Source organism: Scomber scombrus, chromosome 4 (assembly GCF_963691925.1).
Source record: "Scomber scombrus chromosome 4, fScoSco1.1, whole genome shotgun sequence".
Lineage (NCBI taxonomy): Eukaryota > Metazoa > Chordata > Actinopteri > Scombriformes > Scombridae > Scomber > Scomber scombrus.
In genome coordinates, this window is record NC_084973.1 from 1,199,044 (window position 1) to 1,220,016 (window position 20,973).

The window sequence follows — 20,973 nt, forward strand, 5'->3', positions numbered from 1 at the left end:
CCATTCAGTGACCAACACCTCCATCCATGTCCTGTGGATGGAGGTGTTGCCATCCTGGAAGAGACCACTCCCATTAAGATAGAAATGTTTCATCAAAGGATAAAGGTGATCACAACTTTGTACTGATTGGCAGTGACCCTTCCCCTATAACACCTCTGTGTCCATTTCCAAGAAAAGAATAATTACTATAGAATTTTACATGCATGTTTGTTTAAACCACCCTCTGTCTTTGAGCACCTAATCCTCCACCTCTTACACAATAGTTGGTTGTCTTAACTCCTACCTTTTAACCTGTTTCTCACTTGGTTAAAAGCATTGTCTGAAAACAGTGGCGTGTTCTGTCTAGTTACCCCATTACTGGTTGAGAGTTTCTTCACCCTCCCATATTCACTGTTAAGCAATAGAGTAAGTTGAGGGACAGACTCGTAAAGACAGATCTCTGTGTTGGACCGACACTTTTTTAAGCTCTCTTTCCCTTGGGAAATGTTCCTTTTTCAAACTATGTCAATTGTAATGCCATGATCAAAGGAAGCCATTTTTTTTACATCCCCACACAGACAGAAAAATTAAAGTCAGGAGTAGAATTACATCTGGGATCACACATTTAGTCTACCTATTGAAATGTCCTTGTGGGTTTTGCTGTGTGGGCAAAAAGGGAATTGAGAATTGGGGTCTGAGCATAAGAGCATAAGAGTACCATCAGAGTTAAGGATGAGACATCTCCTGTATCCAGACACTTAGTAAATTTAAGGAGTTTGTAAGATATGGATATATGGGTGTGGGGAAGAGAAAGTGAGAGGAAACTTATTACTACTGGATACACCACTTACAGAGTATCCAAGGGGCTTTTTGACTTTTTTTTATGAATACAGACGATATTATTGATGTACATGTATTTGTATTTTCTATGGAGGTTCTGCACATGAATGAGTTTACATGTGTCCATAAATGCATTTTCTCAGTGTGTAAATCAATTGGTTACTTATCTGGTTGTTGCAACAGGATGTAATATATTTCTTTTTATGATGGAATTTTTATCACTACTGTTATTCTTAAGACTTTTCTCACGAGTACTTTGATGATATGTTACACCTGTTTGCTTATCACTGGCAGGTTCCTGGCTGCTGCTTAATAGGGTCACAACTAAATACTTAATGTCTTAGAAACACAGAGGAAACACAGGTCTGAAATACACCTGTTTCCTTCTGCTACTGTGCATTAAGTGCCAGCAAAATCCCCCCCACAGCAGTTCAGAGCCACCTGATCCCCTCAATGTAAGGGCCAAATATTCAGACCTGTAATGTTCTTTTGGTGGATGCCACAAACCCTCACCTCTTGTAAAGAATACGGTGAAGAATGACTCATGTGACAATATCACTTTTTTCACATCTCTGTAGAACAGTGTCTGTGGTTTTTGCACCACTGGACTCTCAAATGTGCATTCATCATTGTAATGAGGGTTATGCATTGCAACCCTATTATAATATCCGACAGACTGTTCTTGTTGACAGTCTGATCACATCCTGCATTCACATTCTCAGTCACCTGACTAAGAGTTGCTCTTCTGTTTTTCCTTCCATGTTACACCCTGTTTCAAAGTCTCTTTTCCTCTTGCCATCTTGATACAAAATCAGAATCAACTGTTCAACATTTGTATATCATGCAGTGCACCTGTGTGGAAGCATCTGCGTTCATTATGTTTCTCCACTCATTTATTCAGGTTTTTCCTTTAATTTGTCACCTGGATATAAGTATACATATCTATTGGTTTGGTATATATCTTACAATCTAAACAACACTCAGTTACCTACATTGTTGGGAGTTATGGATGCAGTGGAGGTTTTTAGTGTTGATATGTTGTGTATTTGAGTGTGTATGATGTTATTGACATGCAAGTTAGCTGTGATCAGGATTTTGATTTACAAAACCATAAATATAAATGTCAATTTGATTTTCAACTATAACTCACACTCGGTCTAATAGATCTATCTGTTGAAATAAAAACCTGCATGCACACATGAGTTCAGACAGGCTGTGTCTGCATTTACCTCTCAGGTTACTGTTGGTGGTGTTTTCAGGCAGGTTAGACTCCGTCTCTGTAGTCAGACTCCCCCCAACGTACCAGTTGACATTTGGGTTCCAGCTGTTGCTGTAGCCACACAGATGATGCTCCTCAAAATTACACTCTGGCGACCATAAACAATACCGTTTTTTATGTTTATTATCATTAACTAAACATGATTCATCTCTAAATCGTACATATTTTCTATAAATAATAAACACTGACCTATGCAGTAACCAGGAACAATGTGAATTTCAAAGATGGCCACGCCGTTGCTTGAGCCACGTTCAGGTCGACCATCCAACAAAATCTGCAGGAGAAAAAGGAGAATTCCAAAGTAACTGTGATAGAAATCAATCACCCACACTGTGTCACCATGTCACATCTGTAGCCCCAGCCCCACCACCCCAGTTATTCCAGTTACTGTATTAGTCTTAAAGCCAAGAAATCAAAATACCACTGACATAAAGCTATCATCCTTGATAAAACTAACATCTTCTTTAGGACCATCCTGCTTGTTTCACTCTCACAACACTAAAGATTCTACCAAAATTAGGAATCATCATACTTTGATTAATGGAGTTACTGTATTCAGGAGTTGGACCTGCCTGTTCATGGACAGGATGCTTCTTCTGAGCAGGCAGACTGAAACTTTAAAAGTCTCTTATCTGAGACTCCAGATTGCTGGCTGTTTTTTCTTACTTTTGTCTTTGTCTTCTTTCTTTCTGCCATGCCAGGTGAATGCTGACTCTTTGCCTGAAGTCTGAAGATGTGATTAGGAACAATAGGATGTAAAACCTCAAACTCTACAGTCATGAGTTAAGGATCAAGACTAGGAGAGCCTAACCAGGAGCTCTCATTCAATGCAAAATCTTCAAATCAGGACTGGCTGACCGACTCGTCATACAAGATCCAGACTCCAGTCTCTCACCCTAGCACATCCAACTACATTCATACCAGCCACCCTATTGGACAAGTATTTCTACAAAACCTTCATCAACTTGCTTAAACCCTGGTGCTTCATTTGTAACTTCAATTGACAATTCAGAACTAAACTGTTTGACTTGCTGCTCTCATGCAACAGTATTCTCATCTGCTTATCACATCTCTCATACAAACTACACACTAGACCACCGCATCATCCATTCAATCATTAACTGGCCACAGCCATGTGTACCAGTTTCCCTTTCCCTCTTGTGTCTTATTATTAAAATGTAGCACTGTTTAGTACTTGTAGCAGTACTTGTATATATAACTAAAGTGGACTTCTTGGTGTTTTCTTGTGCTTGCATCTCAGTTACTTAACCATAAAAGTCTTCATACCATAACAAAATTATAATTAAAATAAATTACAATCATAAACTAATTGACCTCTCTCCTGTATTATCATACATACTCTTATATGAGTTATGTTTCTGGAAGAATCATTTCATGTTGGAGTTGTGCAGAACTAAAAATCATAAATCTATTTGAGTGACCAAATTCCTGCACATCACTTTTCATCACAAGTCACATACGGTCCACATCATCTCATGTCAGGTCACATCACAGCATTGTTACATCACTATGAGGCATCAGTCAGGCCCCATCATGCATTCGAACATGTAGTGTACTAGCACATATGTTAGAAAAAAGGTGCACACATATATGTACAGCAATAATACATCAATGTATACAAATCACATCACACATCACATCACAGCATACATCACATATCACATATTATTACATCACATCCCACCACTTTATGTTAGGCTCATGATCACATTAACACATCACCTCATGTCCAGTGTAGTGGAGTACTGGCATATTTTGCCAGTGTACTAATTAGATATTAACACTGGTCTGCAGCTCATTTTAAGTAATAAATTAGATAACTGTGTGGTCAGCCTTTAAATAGTATGAATGCTTAATTATTTACAGTGCCAACATGGTGTAGTCCTGTTTTACACTCACAGTGCAGTATGGCATGTTCTTTCTCAGGTGTATGAATTTTGATTCACAGATATATCATCAGATGCACTGGGACACATCATCAGTGATGTTCCATAGGTCATCTGTCATACTCCCTCACTCGGTTGACCCAGTCAGGGTTGATCAGACCCTGGCTTGGGTCCTAGCAGCATTAGCTAACGGATCGTTCCTCCTAATCCAAAGCCATCTGGAGGCCCTCTCTGCAGCCTCCATGGTGGACTTGATGGCTTTCCTTTTTGCTGTCCCAGTTATACAGAGTAGCCTGTAGACCTTACAAAGTGAGCAGCCAATCCCACTTCATTGTGCTCACAGTACACCTTCCAGCCTCTCCTCTGGCACTGATCCACCAGCTCCTGGTACTTAGACAGTTTTTGCTCATTAGCCTACATATGGTCTTTCCAGGGAACTGTGAGCTCTATTAGGATCACCTGCCTCAAGGAGCTTGATGGCCTCAACAAAGCTGTCAACACATGGACCTTGGAACTTGAGCTGCCTCGCCAAGTCAACTAACAACTCCCAGCCCGACGCAGTGGTGAGCAGCCCAGCTGCTGATCTGGGCTGTGGTTGAGGCTGCTCTCCATCCCTGACAAACGTGATGTCTGCCAATGTTTTTAATGCCATTACTACCAGTGCCAACACAGTGTAATTCTGTTTTCCATTCACAGTGCAGTATGGCATGTGGGACAGCTTTAAAGCCTTTAATACAGAGTTTTAAATTATGGCATGCTCTTTCTAAGGTGTTTTTATTTTAAGAAATGATCCTTACAGATAAAAGAAAAGAAAAGACTATTCTGGTAGAGGTAAGTGCTTTGGTAAACAATAAGGAACCAAGTTAAATTTAGGGAAAAGCTGACATCATGGCTTCTTTTATAGCACTTATGAGCCTCACCCTTAAACCCACTCTGTGCTAAAGGAGGGTGGTTAGCTTTCTTTAAATTTAGATTAGCTACCAAAACTGTATTAATATTGCACTTGTAATTCCACAGGTACACACAAGCTGCTTTACAGAAAAGCAAAACACATGAAAAGATATATAAATACATAAAGTACATACTTAGAGATCATGTGATATGATCAAGAGTTCAACAACAGTTGCTCGATGCATCTTGAGGTGAGATTATTTGTCAACTTTACCAAAGTCAAATATGACCTAAGTGATAAGGATAAGTTTTAATTGTCGTGTTTCTCTGGAATGTAATTTAAGAAAAAAACATCAGACACAGAAGTCCGGAGCCAAATAGGTAGACACAACTCTCTCTACTGCCATCACACCTTCAATTCAATTCATTTAATGCTGCACTAAATCATCCTAGTAAACTAGTTTTGTGAGATGGATTAACAACAATATGTTTGATTCCTGACACATATTTGATTTCTGATATTTTGCCCAAAAAAAAAGTCCAAAGAAATGCAGGGAAGTTGAAGTAGATGGTTTAACTTTCTGAGCCTAAGATGTTGCTAAAACTACAGTGAGAGATGAAAGGAGGGTTATGACTGATTGAAGGAAAACTACATCTGATGCACATAATTCTGTTCTGGAAGAAGTGAGCAGCATCTCTTGGTGATTACTATAGATTTTCCATGTTTGTTAATGTGACCACCAGGGTCAGAAGTTCATACCTGGTAGGGGATCGTCGTGTTGGGTAGGTCCACGCTAGCAATGAGCCAGCTGTCAGAGGCTTTGTTGGCAGTCCAGAGCCTGTAGTCAAAGTTATCACTGTCTGGTCGGATATGAAGCTGCAGGGAAGCTTGTCCAGTGATCTGGTACACCAACCTCACACAGCTCCACTCGTGCTGGTCCAGAACTGGACTGACAAGAACTGCCTGCTCCTGGTCATGTAAGAAGTCTGAGTCCACTGTTATCAAATGCCCTACAACAACACAATGAACATGTGGCATATTATGTACATGTGGAATATTACGGATGCTGAGAGTTGCTGATGCATTTTTAGAGTTGCTGGTCCATTATCTTGCAATTTCATATGTTTTCTATTTTCACATTATATTAAGATAACTAACAGTGGTCATATTTCTATACATACATTATAGACAGACATATATGGTAATTGGAATGTACTTATATAGCACTTGTCTAGTCATTATGACCACTCAAAGCTCTTTTACACTACATGTCACATTCACCCATTCACACACATTCATACACTGATGACAGGAGCTACCACACAGTTTGCTCATCAGCAGGAAACTAACATTCACACACATTCACACACTGTTTGTACAGCCATCGGGAGTAATTTTGGGGTTAAGTATCTTGACCAAGGACACATCTAGAACCACCAATCTTCCAACTGGTGGACGACAGCTCTACCTCCTGAGCCATAGCCGCCCTATACGTACATTTTGTTTGTATAAAGAAAATGACAGTTACTGTACTGGTGAACAAGACTTTGATGTGTCATAATGTGTAACGGGCATCTGTGCTTCATGGCCTAGTAAAACAATTGTTCTTATTATAAAAAATCGACCCAGACAGAAAGAGAAGGTGATAGTCTCGAGCTTACAACCTCTGCATTGCTATACAGATTGCTGTCATATAAATACTAATCGATTGTATCACTGGAGCTCACACAAAGTACAACAAAAAAAAGGAGGAGCAGAGGGGGCTTATACGCTTTGCAATGGAGAACCCAACACACACACACAAAAACAACATACATTAAAATACAAAAACTAAAACTTTCAGTGTAAACTTTGAAAACAACAAAACAAGGAAAGCAGAAAGACTGCAGTCATTGTAACAGGAGAACATGCAGAAATAAGAAATAGAAAAGTTTCTAATCTCAGTAAATGGATATGTGCATCACTTGCTGGTCAATTGAAGCTTATTTGGATTCCTGACACACTGGTATAAGGTTTCTATCTTCCCCCTATGTCCCTCGCAATCCACATAAAGGACAGAGTCCTCTTAACTATTCACCACAGTCTAAGAGCACAGAGATGCAATTAAGTGGATATAAACAGTGTTTATGGAGAGCTGGTGCCCTGAGTTCTAAATCAGGTTGGGGAGGGGAGGCAGGGGGATTTGTGGTGGTATCTGTGATCCCTTATTTGGTCAAATGAACATCATAGAGAATCTTACTGGCAGGAGAAGTCTTAGAGCAGTGATTTGCTCAACTGACAAGGCATGCAGGAGCACAGAGAACAGTCAGACACAGACAGCCCAACATGTACTCACCGATCCTCAGCTGGTGTGACTGGATGAAACATACACTGGCAGTCAGCCATTTTCATTCCCGTGTATTAGTATGTACTAGTGCAATGCCCAGGCCAATTGCTTAGCCTCCAGTACTACTGCTTCAATGCATAGACATTTAATACTGTAGATGTGAGGTATCAATGAATATATTAACTATATTAATATGAAGGAAAACTAACATTATATTATACACAGATGTTAAGTACTGTAATAGTACTTCTTTTCTAATTTCATTTAAAAATAAAATATAGAACAGACAGCTTTTGAAAAAAATGTGCATTCTAAAATAAAGTGGATCAAACATGGTGGACAAAATTTTTTTATTATATCATATTTTATTTTAATCGTTCTTTTTTTAGAACACGCCATGTGATTAACTTTTCTTGAGCTGAGCTGATACTAAAAGGAGAATATCAGTCATTTCTATCATTCACAAGCTATCTGTTTCAGAGAAAGCTAATCCAACGCTCCCTCTCCTCTCTCCGCCACGCTCTCCCTCTTTCTCTCTTTTTCTCTTGACTTTTTAAAATTGAGTTGCAAAACTGACAACAAAATCTAACTTTTAACACTATCAAACAACGTCACATGTCCTCCCCTTGTCTCTCTCCTGGTAGGATTGTACAACTCCATCTGTAGTTACAGAGCCCAGAGGCCCCCACTGCTGCAGAGTGGAGTAGCTTGCTGATCCCTTGTTTATTCAAAGTTTAATTATATTGACTGTGTCGGGTGTCCAAATTGAACAAAGTTCTCTAACATATGTGAAGTTGATCAGATGAGCGGTTGTTGAGATACATGAAGGACACACAAACAGACTTACAGACCGAGATGCCTTTCTTTCGTAGAGAGAAGAGATAAGCCGATATACTACAAATCACTTGTTCTTTACATCGCAGCTGACCATTCTGCATTCATGCTCCTGTGTCGTTGAAATCTGAATGTATGTGTAGACACTTGAAAGTATAAATGGATTGCATGTAAAACTTTTTTTTATCTAGTGGACGACCTGCTCTACCTCTGGAGCCAAAGCTGCCCTCCTCACCTTTCAAATCAATATGTACTTTAACTGCATTAACAATGTACGCTGACTTAAGTTACTGTGATGTTAGCAGTGTAGGGAAGTAACTAGTTCCATGTAACGGCTTTACATAAATTAATTACAAAATAAATGTAAGTGTAATCTGTTACAGTTACTGATGAAAATGTTGATGATTACAAAGGAGGTTACATCTGAAGTCAGACCTTTAAGATTTTACTCAGGAGGGTTTTTTCCTCATTATTTAATATTTAACATTTAACATGTTACTGAATACATATATTGCCGTTTTGAATTCTTTGAAATCAGTATTTTTTTTATTTTTTTGTAAATAAATTATTACGTGGGCTTATTTGGAGCACACATGGGCTTAAATGGTGTCACAATAGACAAACAGACTTTTGTCATAAAATCTTTATTTTATATTCCAAAATCTACACAAACTAATGAATACATTTTCAAATGAGAGATAAATGTTGCTTTATAAGAAAAGATCTCTCTTATAAATCATGTCAGTATGCATGAAAAACAGCTGAACTTATATTTTGGTGCTTAATGGGAACACTTACCCTAACAGCTGATAACATTGGTTAGAAAATTTGAAAAGTCATTAAATGTAATAAGTTACATTACTTTGATTAAGTCATTGAAATAGTTACATTACCTATTACATTTTAAATAGAGTAACTAGTAATCTGTAATCTATTACATTTCCAAAGTCACCCTCCCAACCCTGTCTGTTACACAACTGAATCAAGCCTCAATAGTCCATATATTAATGGAAACCAATGGCTATGGAGTAAAAGGTTGCACAATAATATTGGCACATTATCAGTATTGGCCAATAAAGACTTTACAATTAAATATCGGCTTTGGCCTGAAACTAACATTACTTTTGATATTTGGGCAAATTTGTTGCCTTCCCCTCTGCTGCTGGGCTTCCTCCTTGGGGCAGCCTGCGGAGGAAACACCAGGCTAATGTACCTGACTGACTTCCTGTCTGTATGACATGTCCAGTGTGTCTTATGTGCAGGACATGCCCAGAGTGTGTTGCATTCAAGACCTTAACCCAAACATGTGTACCCCCACACAAACAGTAGTAAACAATGGCCAGTGATACAGCTCATCCCTTTTGGGTCTGCTATTCTCCCTGAACTGCTGCCAACTGCTATTATTCCTCTGTATTCCAATGTCAGTGTTGTTATGAACTCAGCAGCAACACTGTATATGCTTACAAAAAACCCATTGCTTCAGTTATGTCCTGCTACTGGAAGAGCTACGACAGAGTTTTTAATGAGAGTGAGATGAGGTGAGATGAGGTGAGTGGAGGAGAGGAGAGGAGAGGAGAGGAGAGGAGAGGAGAGGAGAGGAGAGGAGAGGAGAGGAGAGGAGAGGAGAGGGGTGTTTATAGAATATTCCTCAGACTGGAGCAGAACTTTTCACCTTGACTTGTCAACATATTCAGAAATTGGCCGGAGAAGTTCTAAACAGTTCAGACAGTGTGATAAGAAGTACTCGTCATGGTGGTCTGTGGGACAGCAGTGTGAGGCCCTGACAGCTCTCCACCTCACTCCATCTATCCCCGAGTGTTTATCTTATTTTAGCACAGCACAGTCTTTGTCTCTGATGTCTCTGTTTAGTGAACATAATAACCTAGGACATTCATCCTCATTTTAACCACAAACACTGCCTGTGTTCTTTTTTTGGTGCGGCCTCGTCAACTCTGGCCCACATTGCCATAGCAACCAAACAGAAAACATAACCGTGGTTCCGTCTTCTTTTTTATGAGCCTATTTATTGCAACAGTGGTTGTAATCTACCATCATCTCCAAGGTCGGGCTGCAGGCTGCAGGATAGAACTTATTCCATCTCAGTCTGCTTAGTGGTTTAGTGAACACCATGCTGTGTTTCTACTGGAGCCTCTGTTTGGAGTAGAACTCTGTTTTCTGTGACACAGGGAGTGTGCAGCATACTAGCTACAGCGAATACACCCTCGTAGCTCAAGGCTTGGCAAGAAGAGAGATGGCACACATAATGTCCAGTACCGCCTCTTATCTTAACAGGGGGAGTATAAACTGTGCTGACAGATGATCATAAACAGAGGGAACTGCTTTGGGACGCTCTGTGGCTTGATGCACACAGCAGTGCAAGGAGTGGAAAACAAGACAAAAGAGAGAATGTCTTGGCTTGACATGTAGAATATGGTGATGCACTAGAGAGTTTAGAGATGATGTTTCATTTCAAGTTTTAAAAGACAAAGTTGTAACTTTACCAAAAAGTCATAAACTACAAGATAAGGTATTTCTTACAACAGAAATCTCTCTATGATGAGTACATTTTTTAATTTTGTGAGGATAAGTCATGATATTCAAATAATGTAGTTGTAATTTAATTAGAAATATGGTAGCATATCCAGAATAAAGTCTTAACTTTAGAAGAAGAATTTCATGGTGGTATGATAATTAGTAAGGTATACTGTGTGTGCCAGCTCTCTTCCAGCCAAGAAAAAGTCATATTACTATGAGATCAATTCACAAGTTTATGAAAGTTATTATGAAAAAAAGGGCATTCTATTATGATAATTAAGCTGTAATATTTTGATGAAAAGGCTGATAATAACAAAATAGGGTTGACTGTATTACACATACATGATTTGACATTTCCTAAATGTTCAAATGTAACATTCTTCCCTTGCAAATGACTGAATGTCACTTTCCTACAACTGGTACATGGCTAGCTCCCTCTGCTACCTGCTTTTGGGACAGGAATGTCAGACCTTAAAACAAACTACACTTAAACATGTAAGAAAGTCTGAAGTATAGAGCTGTTAATAGAAGGAACACTGTATGGACAAAAGTAATGGGACACCTGTGCTTGGTGATGATAGACTTGTATGCAGCTGCTCTACCATGGAAACCCATCCCATGAAGATACTACCACAGTTTTTGTACAGATGTTAATGCTAGAGGAATATTGGAACTGTGCAGTTATTGAGTCAATGAGCGTTGGAGACTTTTACACACTATGTGCCTCAGTACTCGTTGATACCACTCTGTGACCTTACGTGGTCTGCCACTTTGTGGCTAGGTTGCTGTTATTCCTAATTGTTCCAATTTTCAGTAATACCACTTACAGTTTACCATGGAATATCTAACAGGAAAGACATTTCACAAACTTATTACAAATGTGGCATCCTATGCCAGTACCACACTGGAATTCCTTGAGCTCTTCAGAACTATCTATTCTTTCACTAATGTTTGTAAATGCATACTGCATGGCTAGGTGCTAGGTTTCATTCACCATCAGACCTGTCACACCTACGGCAATGGGTGTGTCCCAATACTTTTGTCCCTATAGTGTACATTTGATAACCACAGTAAATGCTCAACAACAAATGTACTTTCTCTCTCTGTTTTCAACTTGTGTTTACAGTTTTGTCTCATATGACTTTTTGTGTCTAAACGCACATTTAACATTTAAAAACTATTACAAAGCCCACCTGAATATTCAGGCAAAGCTCCCTCCACTCCCTGAGTGCTGCTGTGCTTCATCTTCCTGCCTGGCAGCTCCACCTGTGGTAACATAGCTATCCAGGCAATATTTTGGTTTGGCATTCCAGTGTGTCTGACCCATTTAAAGAGTCTCACTGCTCCCACACTTCACCTTACTGACAAGAGATTCTTTCATTAGATGCCAAACTCAAATATTTTACTGTTAAATGTAGATGCACTATTGTTGCAATGAATGCTTTGATTAGCTAAATAAATACTGTAAATTCTCAAATAATATGTTAATCTTAAATAATTACAGCAAATAAAATGTCACTAGATGGTCATGAAGAAGGGGTGTAATTTACTGTACTGCAATGGCTGACATGGTAAATAATGACTGTATTTCCACACAGCACTACAACAGTACAACAGTAACTCTCACCTCTACTTTTCTGCCTCTTCAATTTCTGTTAGTGACTGTCAGTGAAACTTGCTCAGTTTGCACATGCATATGTTTCACATTAAAAGCCTATGTTAAGAGAGGAGAGGAGTTGCTATTATGATGGACTACTGTTTAATATTATTTAACATTCAAAATATCTCTGAAAAAATGTTGGGTGACAGGAGCTTAGCAGCGGTCACATAAATACTGCAAAAAGTCTTAATTAATTTTAACGTAGTTAGAGAGTGAGAACTAAATTCCCCTCTGAGAATCATCACCTTATCATGATAGATGTGTTTGAGTGTCCCTGTGACCCTGGGAGCTGTGCTGTTGAGGGCAAAAGCCTCTGGTAGGGTCTCCCAAGGCAAATTGGTCACAGGTGAGGATCCAGACCATGAATGATTCATAGGGCTCGATGAAGTGGCATTTCAGGTTTGTGGGAACCTCCCCTGGAAGAGTGAGGCCAGCCTCCTGGAGCCAGCCCTTGGAGGTAATTTGACCCATGGGCCCTGGTTGGGCACAGCCCTTGGAAATAACATGGAGTCACCACGTTGTGGGTCCACCACCTGCAAGGATATAAAACTGGGGTTGGGTGCATTGCCAAACGGCCACCAGGCAGGGGCGGTGACCTGAACATGATGATCCTTGGCATTATAAACTATTTCTAGGGACAGGGAATATTACTTCCCTGATAGGGGAGGAGCCAGAGCCAGAACTAGATATAGTCAGGTTTCCCGCTATACGTAGTACCTATGCATTCTATGTACTCTATGCATTGCCTCTGTGCAATGCCTGTTGGCACCTACATCCTATCAGACTCAGACAAACTTAACTTTATGGCACTAACTTTATTGTTCTTTCTTGACTAGATCCTAGCTTGTGTTTTATCCACTCTCAGATGTATGTTGCTTTGAATAAAAGAGTCTGCTAAATGAATTGTAACATTGTAGTTGATCACCACCAGTTGTTGGGTCTGGATCAAGAAGGGGAGGAGGCTGCCAGGATGGCCTGGGAGACCCAAACGAGTAGTGAGGGTGGACTAGGGACCTCTGATACCCCTTTTCCACTGAGCTGGAGCTAGAGCTTGCTGGGAGCTGGTGCTACAGCGAGTGCTCAGTTGGTGTTAACCCGAGCAACTCTTACGAACCTGTTGTTTTTCCACCGGCAAGGAGCCACGCGATTACGTCACTGTATAACGTAACCAGCGTGCACCTTTGAAGCACTTCCATGATTCACCAGTGAAAGGCAGCAACATGCCGCAAGGCATCTAGCCCGCCGGAAACTAAGAAGAAGAAGAAGAAGAAGAAGAAGAAGAAGAAGAAGAAGAAGAAGAAGAAGAAAGCAAAGAAGGAGAAGAAGAAAACAAAAGACAACAAAGAAGGAGGAGAAGACGACGAAGATGGAGGAAATTGCGGCCGCGATGCAAGTGCTGTTCATGTGTTTGCAAGCCTACATAGAAATACAGGAACGGTGTCGCGCCAAAAAGTGATCGTCTGCCAGAATCTGATTTCTGGCCGCGGGAGCACGCACAGCAGTCCGTTGAGCGGTAGCGCTAAAACGGTCATAATATGCATTTACATACAACTGTACGTCCGCAATTATAAATTAGACTATAATGAATGTGATTTATGGGTGTGTGTTCAGTAAAGAAATTATCACTTTTGCAATGATCCTCGTGACTCTGCGTTGTTTTTTATCTGATCTGGGCCCTACGTAGTATTTGATTCCCATGTTGGGATGTGTTTTATATCTAATATTATTGTTTATGCCTACTATTTGGAGACAAGACTATAAAAGACATGATTTATGGGAGGGTTACATACGCCTATAAAATAACGAACAGTTTTCACCTGCCAAAAATTGATTAAAGGCCAAATACAGTTACTGAAAGGTTATTTCTGCCTAAATATGACTTTATCTCATTCTTGAGTCCTGCTCACATAACCACGCCCCCAGCCCGCTGACGTAATCGGGTCTTGCTTTAGACCAGCAAAGACTTGGTGCTCGCTCTGGCTCCCGTTCTGAGGCTCGGGGCTGGAGCTTTGGCGGTGGAAAAGCAAAGAGCAGGTGCTTAGTCAGGCTCTAGCTCCCAACAAGCTCTGGCTCCAGCTCGGTGGAAAAGGGGTATGAGAGAAGCTGCTATCTGTGAGGCTTCGGAAAAATCCTACCTCAGGAGAGGTTGGGGACATGGAATCTGAGGTCTGGCTGACTCGGGGGTCTCCTGAAGAGACAGATGGGTACTGAAGGGCCAAAAGGGTTGCTGAAGCAACACACGGGTGTGTAGGGAGCTCATGGAGACCATGGAGAAGGACTTTTGGTTGACCTAAATGAAGTTCTGACAAACCGTCAGGCAACTTAGACAGGGGAGGCGGATCTCAGCCTAGGCTGTAATGGGCAGGGCTGGAGAACTGCAGACCTTGACTGGGGATATTGTCAGGTGATGGACTAAACACTTCGAGGGTCTCTTTAACCTGACTGAAATTCCCTCTATGGAGGATGCAGAATTGGATGATTCAAGGGAAGCCTCACTCATATCCCTGGAAGAGGTCTGCTAAAGGCTGTGGACATTGTTGGGCATCATGATTGACACACGTCTTGAGTATCACATGGAGGTTGGATACAGGGCATATGGACTGGCAGACCTCGTAGTCTGTCCCATTTTCAAAAAAGGGGAGCGGAGTGTGTTCTCAAACTATCAGTGGATCATACAACTGAGCCTACCGGGAAAAGCTTATGGCAGGGTGCTGAATAGGATGCCCTGGGCTGGTTGTGATTCAGGAGTAACAACATGGATTCTGTCCTGGTCATTGAGCAGTGGAACAGGGAGGCCCCAAGTGGAAGAGTTCAAGTATCTTGAGTACCATGAAGTTTACATTCCAACCCTCACCTGTGGTCACAAGCTTTATTTAGTGACTGAAAGAATGATATTGTGGATACAAGCAGAGAGTTTCCTCCAGAGAGTGTCTGGGGTCAGACTTATACAAAGTGTGGGGACCTTGCACATCTAACAGGGGCTTGGAGTAGAGCTGCTGTTCCTTGAGCCAGCTGAGATGGTTTGAGTGCCTGATTAGGATGCCTCCTGGACAACTCACGCTGGAGGTGGGAAATTCTGTGGCAGATCCAGAACATGCAGGAGGAATTACATATCTCTCCTGTCCTGGGAACACCTTGGGGTCCCCTAGGAGGAGCTGGAAGGCATTGACAGGGAGACGGATGTCTAGGTTCCCTTACTGCCACCACAACTCAGTCCCACCATGATTCAGTGGAAAATTATTGGATGGATGGATGGATGGATGGGTGGATGGGTGGATGGATGGATGGATGGATGGATGGATAGAACAGTATATTAAAATAGACTTGACTTGTTGACTATCCCAAGTCATTTAATCCAACCTTAACAAACACAAATAAATGCTTAACTCCAACCTTAACCCTAAACTGGTCCTGAATCTAATTCTAACTTTAACCCTAAAACCATGCTAGAAAAACACTACTTTGAAGGCCTGTTCTAAAGTGAGGGCCGAACAAAATGCCCTCACCTCTTAAAAATATCTTCTATCCTACAGTCTAGAACTCAAGTGTACACACACACACACACACACACACACACACACACACACACTGATCCAATGACATCGTGACTGTGACAACCACAACACCATTGCCATTCTACTGAACTCAGTTAGTATAAACATTATGTGAGAGTTTACGTTTCCTTGACAGATCACATTAGACACTGCTCAAATGCAAATCTCACAACTGCACTTACTGAGGAGAAGCTTATAAAATATATTTCTGTCACTTATAAACACCTGATATTCAAATAGTAGCAGATGCATTTTACTCAGATAAGTCTGATCACTTGAGTCCAAAAATAAGCAGACAAATCAAGCTATCTGGCTGGTGGTTGTGGCCCAAATCCTTCTCTTGTCCATCCTGTTTGGTGCAGAATTCCTTCTTTTTTTCTTTTTTAATTGTCTGGAAATGTAGTCTGTTTTTTTTACTACGTAATGAGAAACCAGTAACTAAAATAGTTTTCTCCCTCTTTCCTAATATGCTTGATAATTGTGTAAATGCCTCTGTCTCAAACAGTTTGAAATGTAACACACCCTGGCTGTGTTGTGGAGAATTGCAACATTTGAGTTTCAACTGAAGCCTGCAGCATACACAATACTGAATACACTTATTTCCACATATAGTCCAAAAATGTGAGATTCAGCTTACTTTCACAAATCCAGGATGTGCCATTGCGGAAGGGAATGTGATAAGATACCTAATTTCTTAATTGAAACAATCACTGAAGGTTAAAAAAAAAAAGCTCTCCTCAATAACTTTAAACAAAGGTCACTGAAATGCATAATTTCACAGTCCAATCACTATCACACAGAAACATTTTTTGAAGCTTTCAATTGTATCTTGTGGTCTTCATTAGCAGAGATGCAACTTAAAACGCCAGTAAGTGGACATTAAGTCAAACTTAAACTGTGTCTACAGACAGGAAATCCTCTACTAGTTGTTTTATTGCAGGAAAAAACCCTGCTCACATTTGAAATGACTCACACACACTCAGCAACTCCCTAACCACAAAACTCAACGTCTCCTTCTATTAATTAGTCTGAAAAATGTCTTCCAGCATATAATGGGTCAGTCATGCAGAAGTTAAGGTCTAGTCTTTCCTTTAATCCTATGAAATATGGTACATAATAGTTACACGTTAGGCCTAACATGATTTACACACTGAGAAGGGGAAGAGCTCTTTCACCAGCCAAGCCTGTATACCAAGTAGGTTTATCCACCAATGGATGAGAGGTCACAGATACATAAAGCTTTGTATTGAGAGATCACATGCAATCAGTTTTTCTTCCTACAGTTGGATGTTTGAGTTTCACTGTGCAAAATAATGTATGTGATGAACTAGAAAACAGTCCAAACTTCCGTAGCGATTGGGCTTGGGTTTGGCCAGCGAGCACCACAGCGCCCCCAAAGTATATGAAGTGGTATCACAATTGGGAATGAGAATGGCAGATTGGCTCCATAGGGCCCCCTAATTACTTTGAGCATTTTTTAGGTGCTACAGGTGCTTCTTTGCACATGCATCAGAAGTGGCCTATCTTGATATCAGTAATGGGTCTTGAGCTTGAGTATGGGAGAATTACTCATTATTATATTATTAGCACCCCCTAGAAAAACGTACCCGAAGTCCATGAAGTCAGCCATTTTTAATCTACTGTCCTTTTTTTTTCTTTTCTTTTTTTTGCACAGTGAAACCACTGACCGGCATTTTACCATAACGACCTCCTGGAGATTTAACCCAAACAACTTTAAATATGGTAGGTTACATTTAAAGACCTTTACAATGTTCAATTCTAAACATGACATATAATGAGTGGGTGTTCTCCATCACATGGTGGTAAATATATTTGATTGCAAATACAAATATTTTTTCAATTTTCTTTTCAGTTAATAGCACTGCCTAAATACTCTAAGCATTTTTTGGTAAAACTTGGTAAGCAGATGTAACAACATTAACATTATATTATATATGAATATATTTCCAAACAGGTTGATTTGGGGTATGGGAGAACAGGGTTGGCTGTCAAACGGGTTGGTTGTCACATTCATCCGATCTCTGTCCCTAGGGGGGCGCTGTTAACAAGTTTTGTTACTGAAAGTTTCAGAATTTAGGTGAGATGTTACCTCAGAGATCATTTTCTAGAGTAAACTAATTGAAATTGAGGTGAGAGGAAGTTTAGTGATTTTCATGTGAAAATGTAAATATCCAACTAATTCAGTGTTTCTCTTCTAGTCTTTTACACAATGAGTTTATAATAAAAATAATCATTACCATTAAAAGGTATGAAGAGAGAGTGAAAGGAAGGTTTTTTCCTTAGCTACGCCAAAACATGTGGTTGTTAGCTTTGCTGGTAGCCAAAAATCCCAGTTGGGGATGTTTGTCACATTCTCTTTGGGGTTGGTTGTCACATGTTGGTATACATATATGGTGTGATAAATCAAGTTCTTTTTCCTTCTTTTAAGAGAGCAAAATGACCAGGAACTTTGTCATGAAGACAATAAAGGGCGAGAAACCTCCAGATATGATGCTCAGAGCAGTCAGGGAGGTGAAAATGCACAATATTGTCATATGAGGACAAAAAATGCACTTATAGAAATTATTTTTCCTGTTTATGTTCTCTTGGTGCAGGAGATGTGTTAGGTTGTTGTATTTCAATGAAACTTAACATTTTAAATAATTTTTTAAGACTGTCTACATTTCAGATTTTTCTCCATTAAAATAACACAGGGACAACCAACCCCATAGTGTGAGACTACCAACCCCATGATGGGGACGATTTTCACAAGTGCACAAGACATATTTGACGGCCCAGAATCATCTGAAGGAGAGTAAGATCACTCTATTCCTAACTGACACTTTAGGCTTTCATTACACATACGGTTTATGAGGAATTCAAAGGAAAGTAACAAGTGTTACTACCAACCCCGTTCTCCCCTATATTGATGCAGTAGGCTACAGCAGTATTCCAAGCATGTTGATTTCAGTCAATGATAACATGTAATGACACTGTACCTTCTTCATTCATTCTCCAGCTGCCATATCCCGGGTCTGATGTGTAGCCACAGGTGCCAAGCTCAAAGTTGCAGGACCCAGGCAACAGCTGTTGCTGCGCGTTCAGGAATCCGCACAGTAGTAGCGCTGCAAGGAGAGAACACACTGCACAGTTGATGTCCAACTTATCAGTGCCTTCAATCAACTTTATGTTTGAGGATGAAACTAAATACACAGAACAAAGTTAAAAACGAATTAATTGCAGTACATACATAGTGAACTGCAGAAATGCAATCGTGCTCAAAGTGAATGATTTGGATTTACCCTGCAGAGTGAGAAAAACGCTGTTCATCATATCCGCGCTGCAGATCCCACTGAAGTTTAGTGATAGTCTCCCGTTAAATCCCCCAAATAACAACAAGCGCCACCAGCTCGTAAAGACGCTAACTGGTTGTCTCTCACATGTTGTAACAGCAGGAGAGATGGAGTGTTTATCCGGGTGGATGAATGGAGGTCCCAGTGGCGGGAGGGACACGCAGCAGGTCCAGTTCGCAGCGATTCTCCGCCTCCTCCTTCTGCTGCTGCGCTCTGACATGTTACAGAGCCAGGGCCGGACCCAGACTGTAAAAAAGAAAAAAGAAAAAAAGAAATCATATCTTAACCTTATTTTGAAAGAAATGATTGAGCAGAGAAGCCAGCTCTGTTTTTTGCATTGTTCTTTTTTTTTGCCCATGGCTTAAAGTAGGAGCTAAATAATGCTAAAAAGCTCTTCAGAAGTGCATTTTGTTTTATAATTGCCCATGTTTATCAAGATTACCAGCCTCGTTACCATAACACATAATCATTTGACTCACTGTCAATATAGTAGTGGACTGGACCAAATCTCTTGATGTTGATAATTATGGTCACTGTTGAAAACTTACTATGTCCAAAACTAAATATGGAGTAACAAGGGTTCCAACAGCAGCAGTAATGAGAATAAAATAAAGTTGCTTGGGGGACATGAGCTTCAGTGCCTAGGGGCCCCTAGAGGTACTAATGCAGACTTGCAGCTGAGGTATATCACTGTTTAGCTTGAGAACTCAATTAATAGTGCCTGAAAATGACATGTTTCACTAAGCAGTCCATTAATGGTGAAAAGTGTCTCTTGCCTTTTGTGGGTATAAGAAATGTAAAATACTAAAGTCAAGGTAACCTTTTGTTTAAAGCCTCCTTTAAATCAAAAATATTTTTTTTCTTTCAGTTTACTCTGCAAAATGATGAAAATGATTTAAAGAATTTGTTTTCACTTTCATCTTAAAAGAGAAAATGTTTCTTTTGGAATCGAATCATGGTTCAATATGAACCTGTGTTATGTCGAAACCTGGAGCCTCCAGTGCACAAATAATGAAAATGGAATTTACAGTGAAGCAGGAGACATCTTGTGTCCATCTGTTAAAGTTTTGAAATGAAAACTGTTTGCATATTTATAAATTCTGAAATTGTTTTAATGAAGTTGAAGGATATGTAATTTTAAGTATGTTAACAGCATCATTTCTTTTCTTTTCTTTTTTGGTAGTGTATATACATCGTAAAACAGGGGGGTTTAAGACTTTAAGTCTCCAACTTGTGAATAGTGGTTTGACAAAATAATATAAAGGTTTATGTGGGCTTAGTTGTTATCATATGGCCTAAATGTGGAACAAAGAACATGTGATAAGCTTGACTTACAACACTGCTACACAGAAGCATCATAGGAGGACTGGACTATCAGAGCACAATGAACACCAGACAGACAGTCTGTCTGTGAACCTCAGACCCAAACCACTCACAGCATCAGTGGTCTACTGGAGACAGATCAAAGAGGAAATTCACACCTGACACATGAGGTCTTTAAACAGAGGTTACCATGTACATGTCCCTCCATGTGCAACCAATTGTTACCACATGACTGAAGTCATGTTATATCATGAAGTTATGTGATGACAACTGAGCTATCTCCTTGACAACTGTGCAAATTACATGTGCCAGTGAGGGTTGTGCAATGTGGTTAAATGTTCTGGAAAAAGCTTGTAAATGGACCTTCAGTTAAGACTATTTAGTCAACTTGATTTTGGTCTCCACTGTCATATACAGTCATAACAAATGGCACTGAGATTTCTTTGATATGTGGACAGACGCAGTGCTATTGTTGGAAATAAAAAGAGACA

The 20,973-nt window shown here is 40.1% G+C and overlaps 1 protein-coding gene across 1 annotated transcript in view; it reads right to left on the bottom strand.

Annotated features, from left to right (window-relative positions):
- The window catches only part of mamdc2a (MAM domain containing 2a), a 46,497-nt gene extending 27,310 nt beyond the window's left edge, over window positions 1–19,187 (bottom strand). The window contains exons 1-5 of the mRNA XM_062417070.1: window positions 19,109–19,187; window positions 18,806–18,931; window positions 5,657–5,907; window positions 2,288–2,372; window positions 2,049–2,186 (exon numbers count right to left, since the gene is read on the bottom strand). Of these exons, the coding sequence (XP_062273054.1) occupies window positions 2,049–2,186; window positions 2,288–2,372; window positions 5,657–5,907; window positions 18,806–18,931; window positions 19,109–19,139 (631 nt within the window). The 5' untranslated portion in view covers window positions 19,140–19,187. The remainder of the gene's footprint in view (window positions 1–2,048; window positions 2,187–2,287; window positions 2,373–5,656; window positions 5,908–18,805; window positions 18,932–19,108) is intronic.
- Window positions 19,188–20,973: the final 1,786 nt, after the last annotated feature.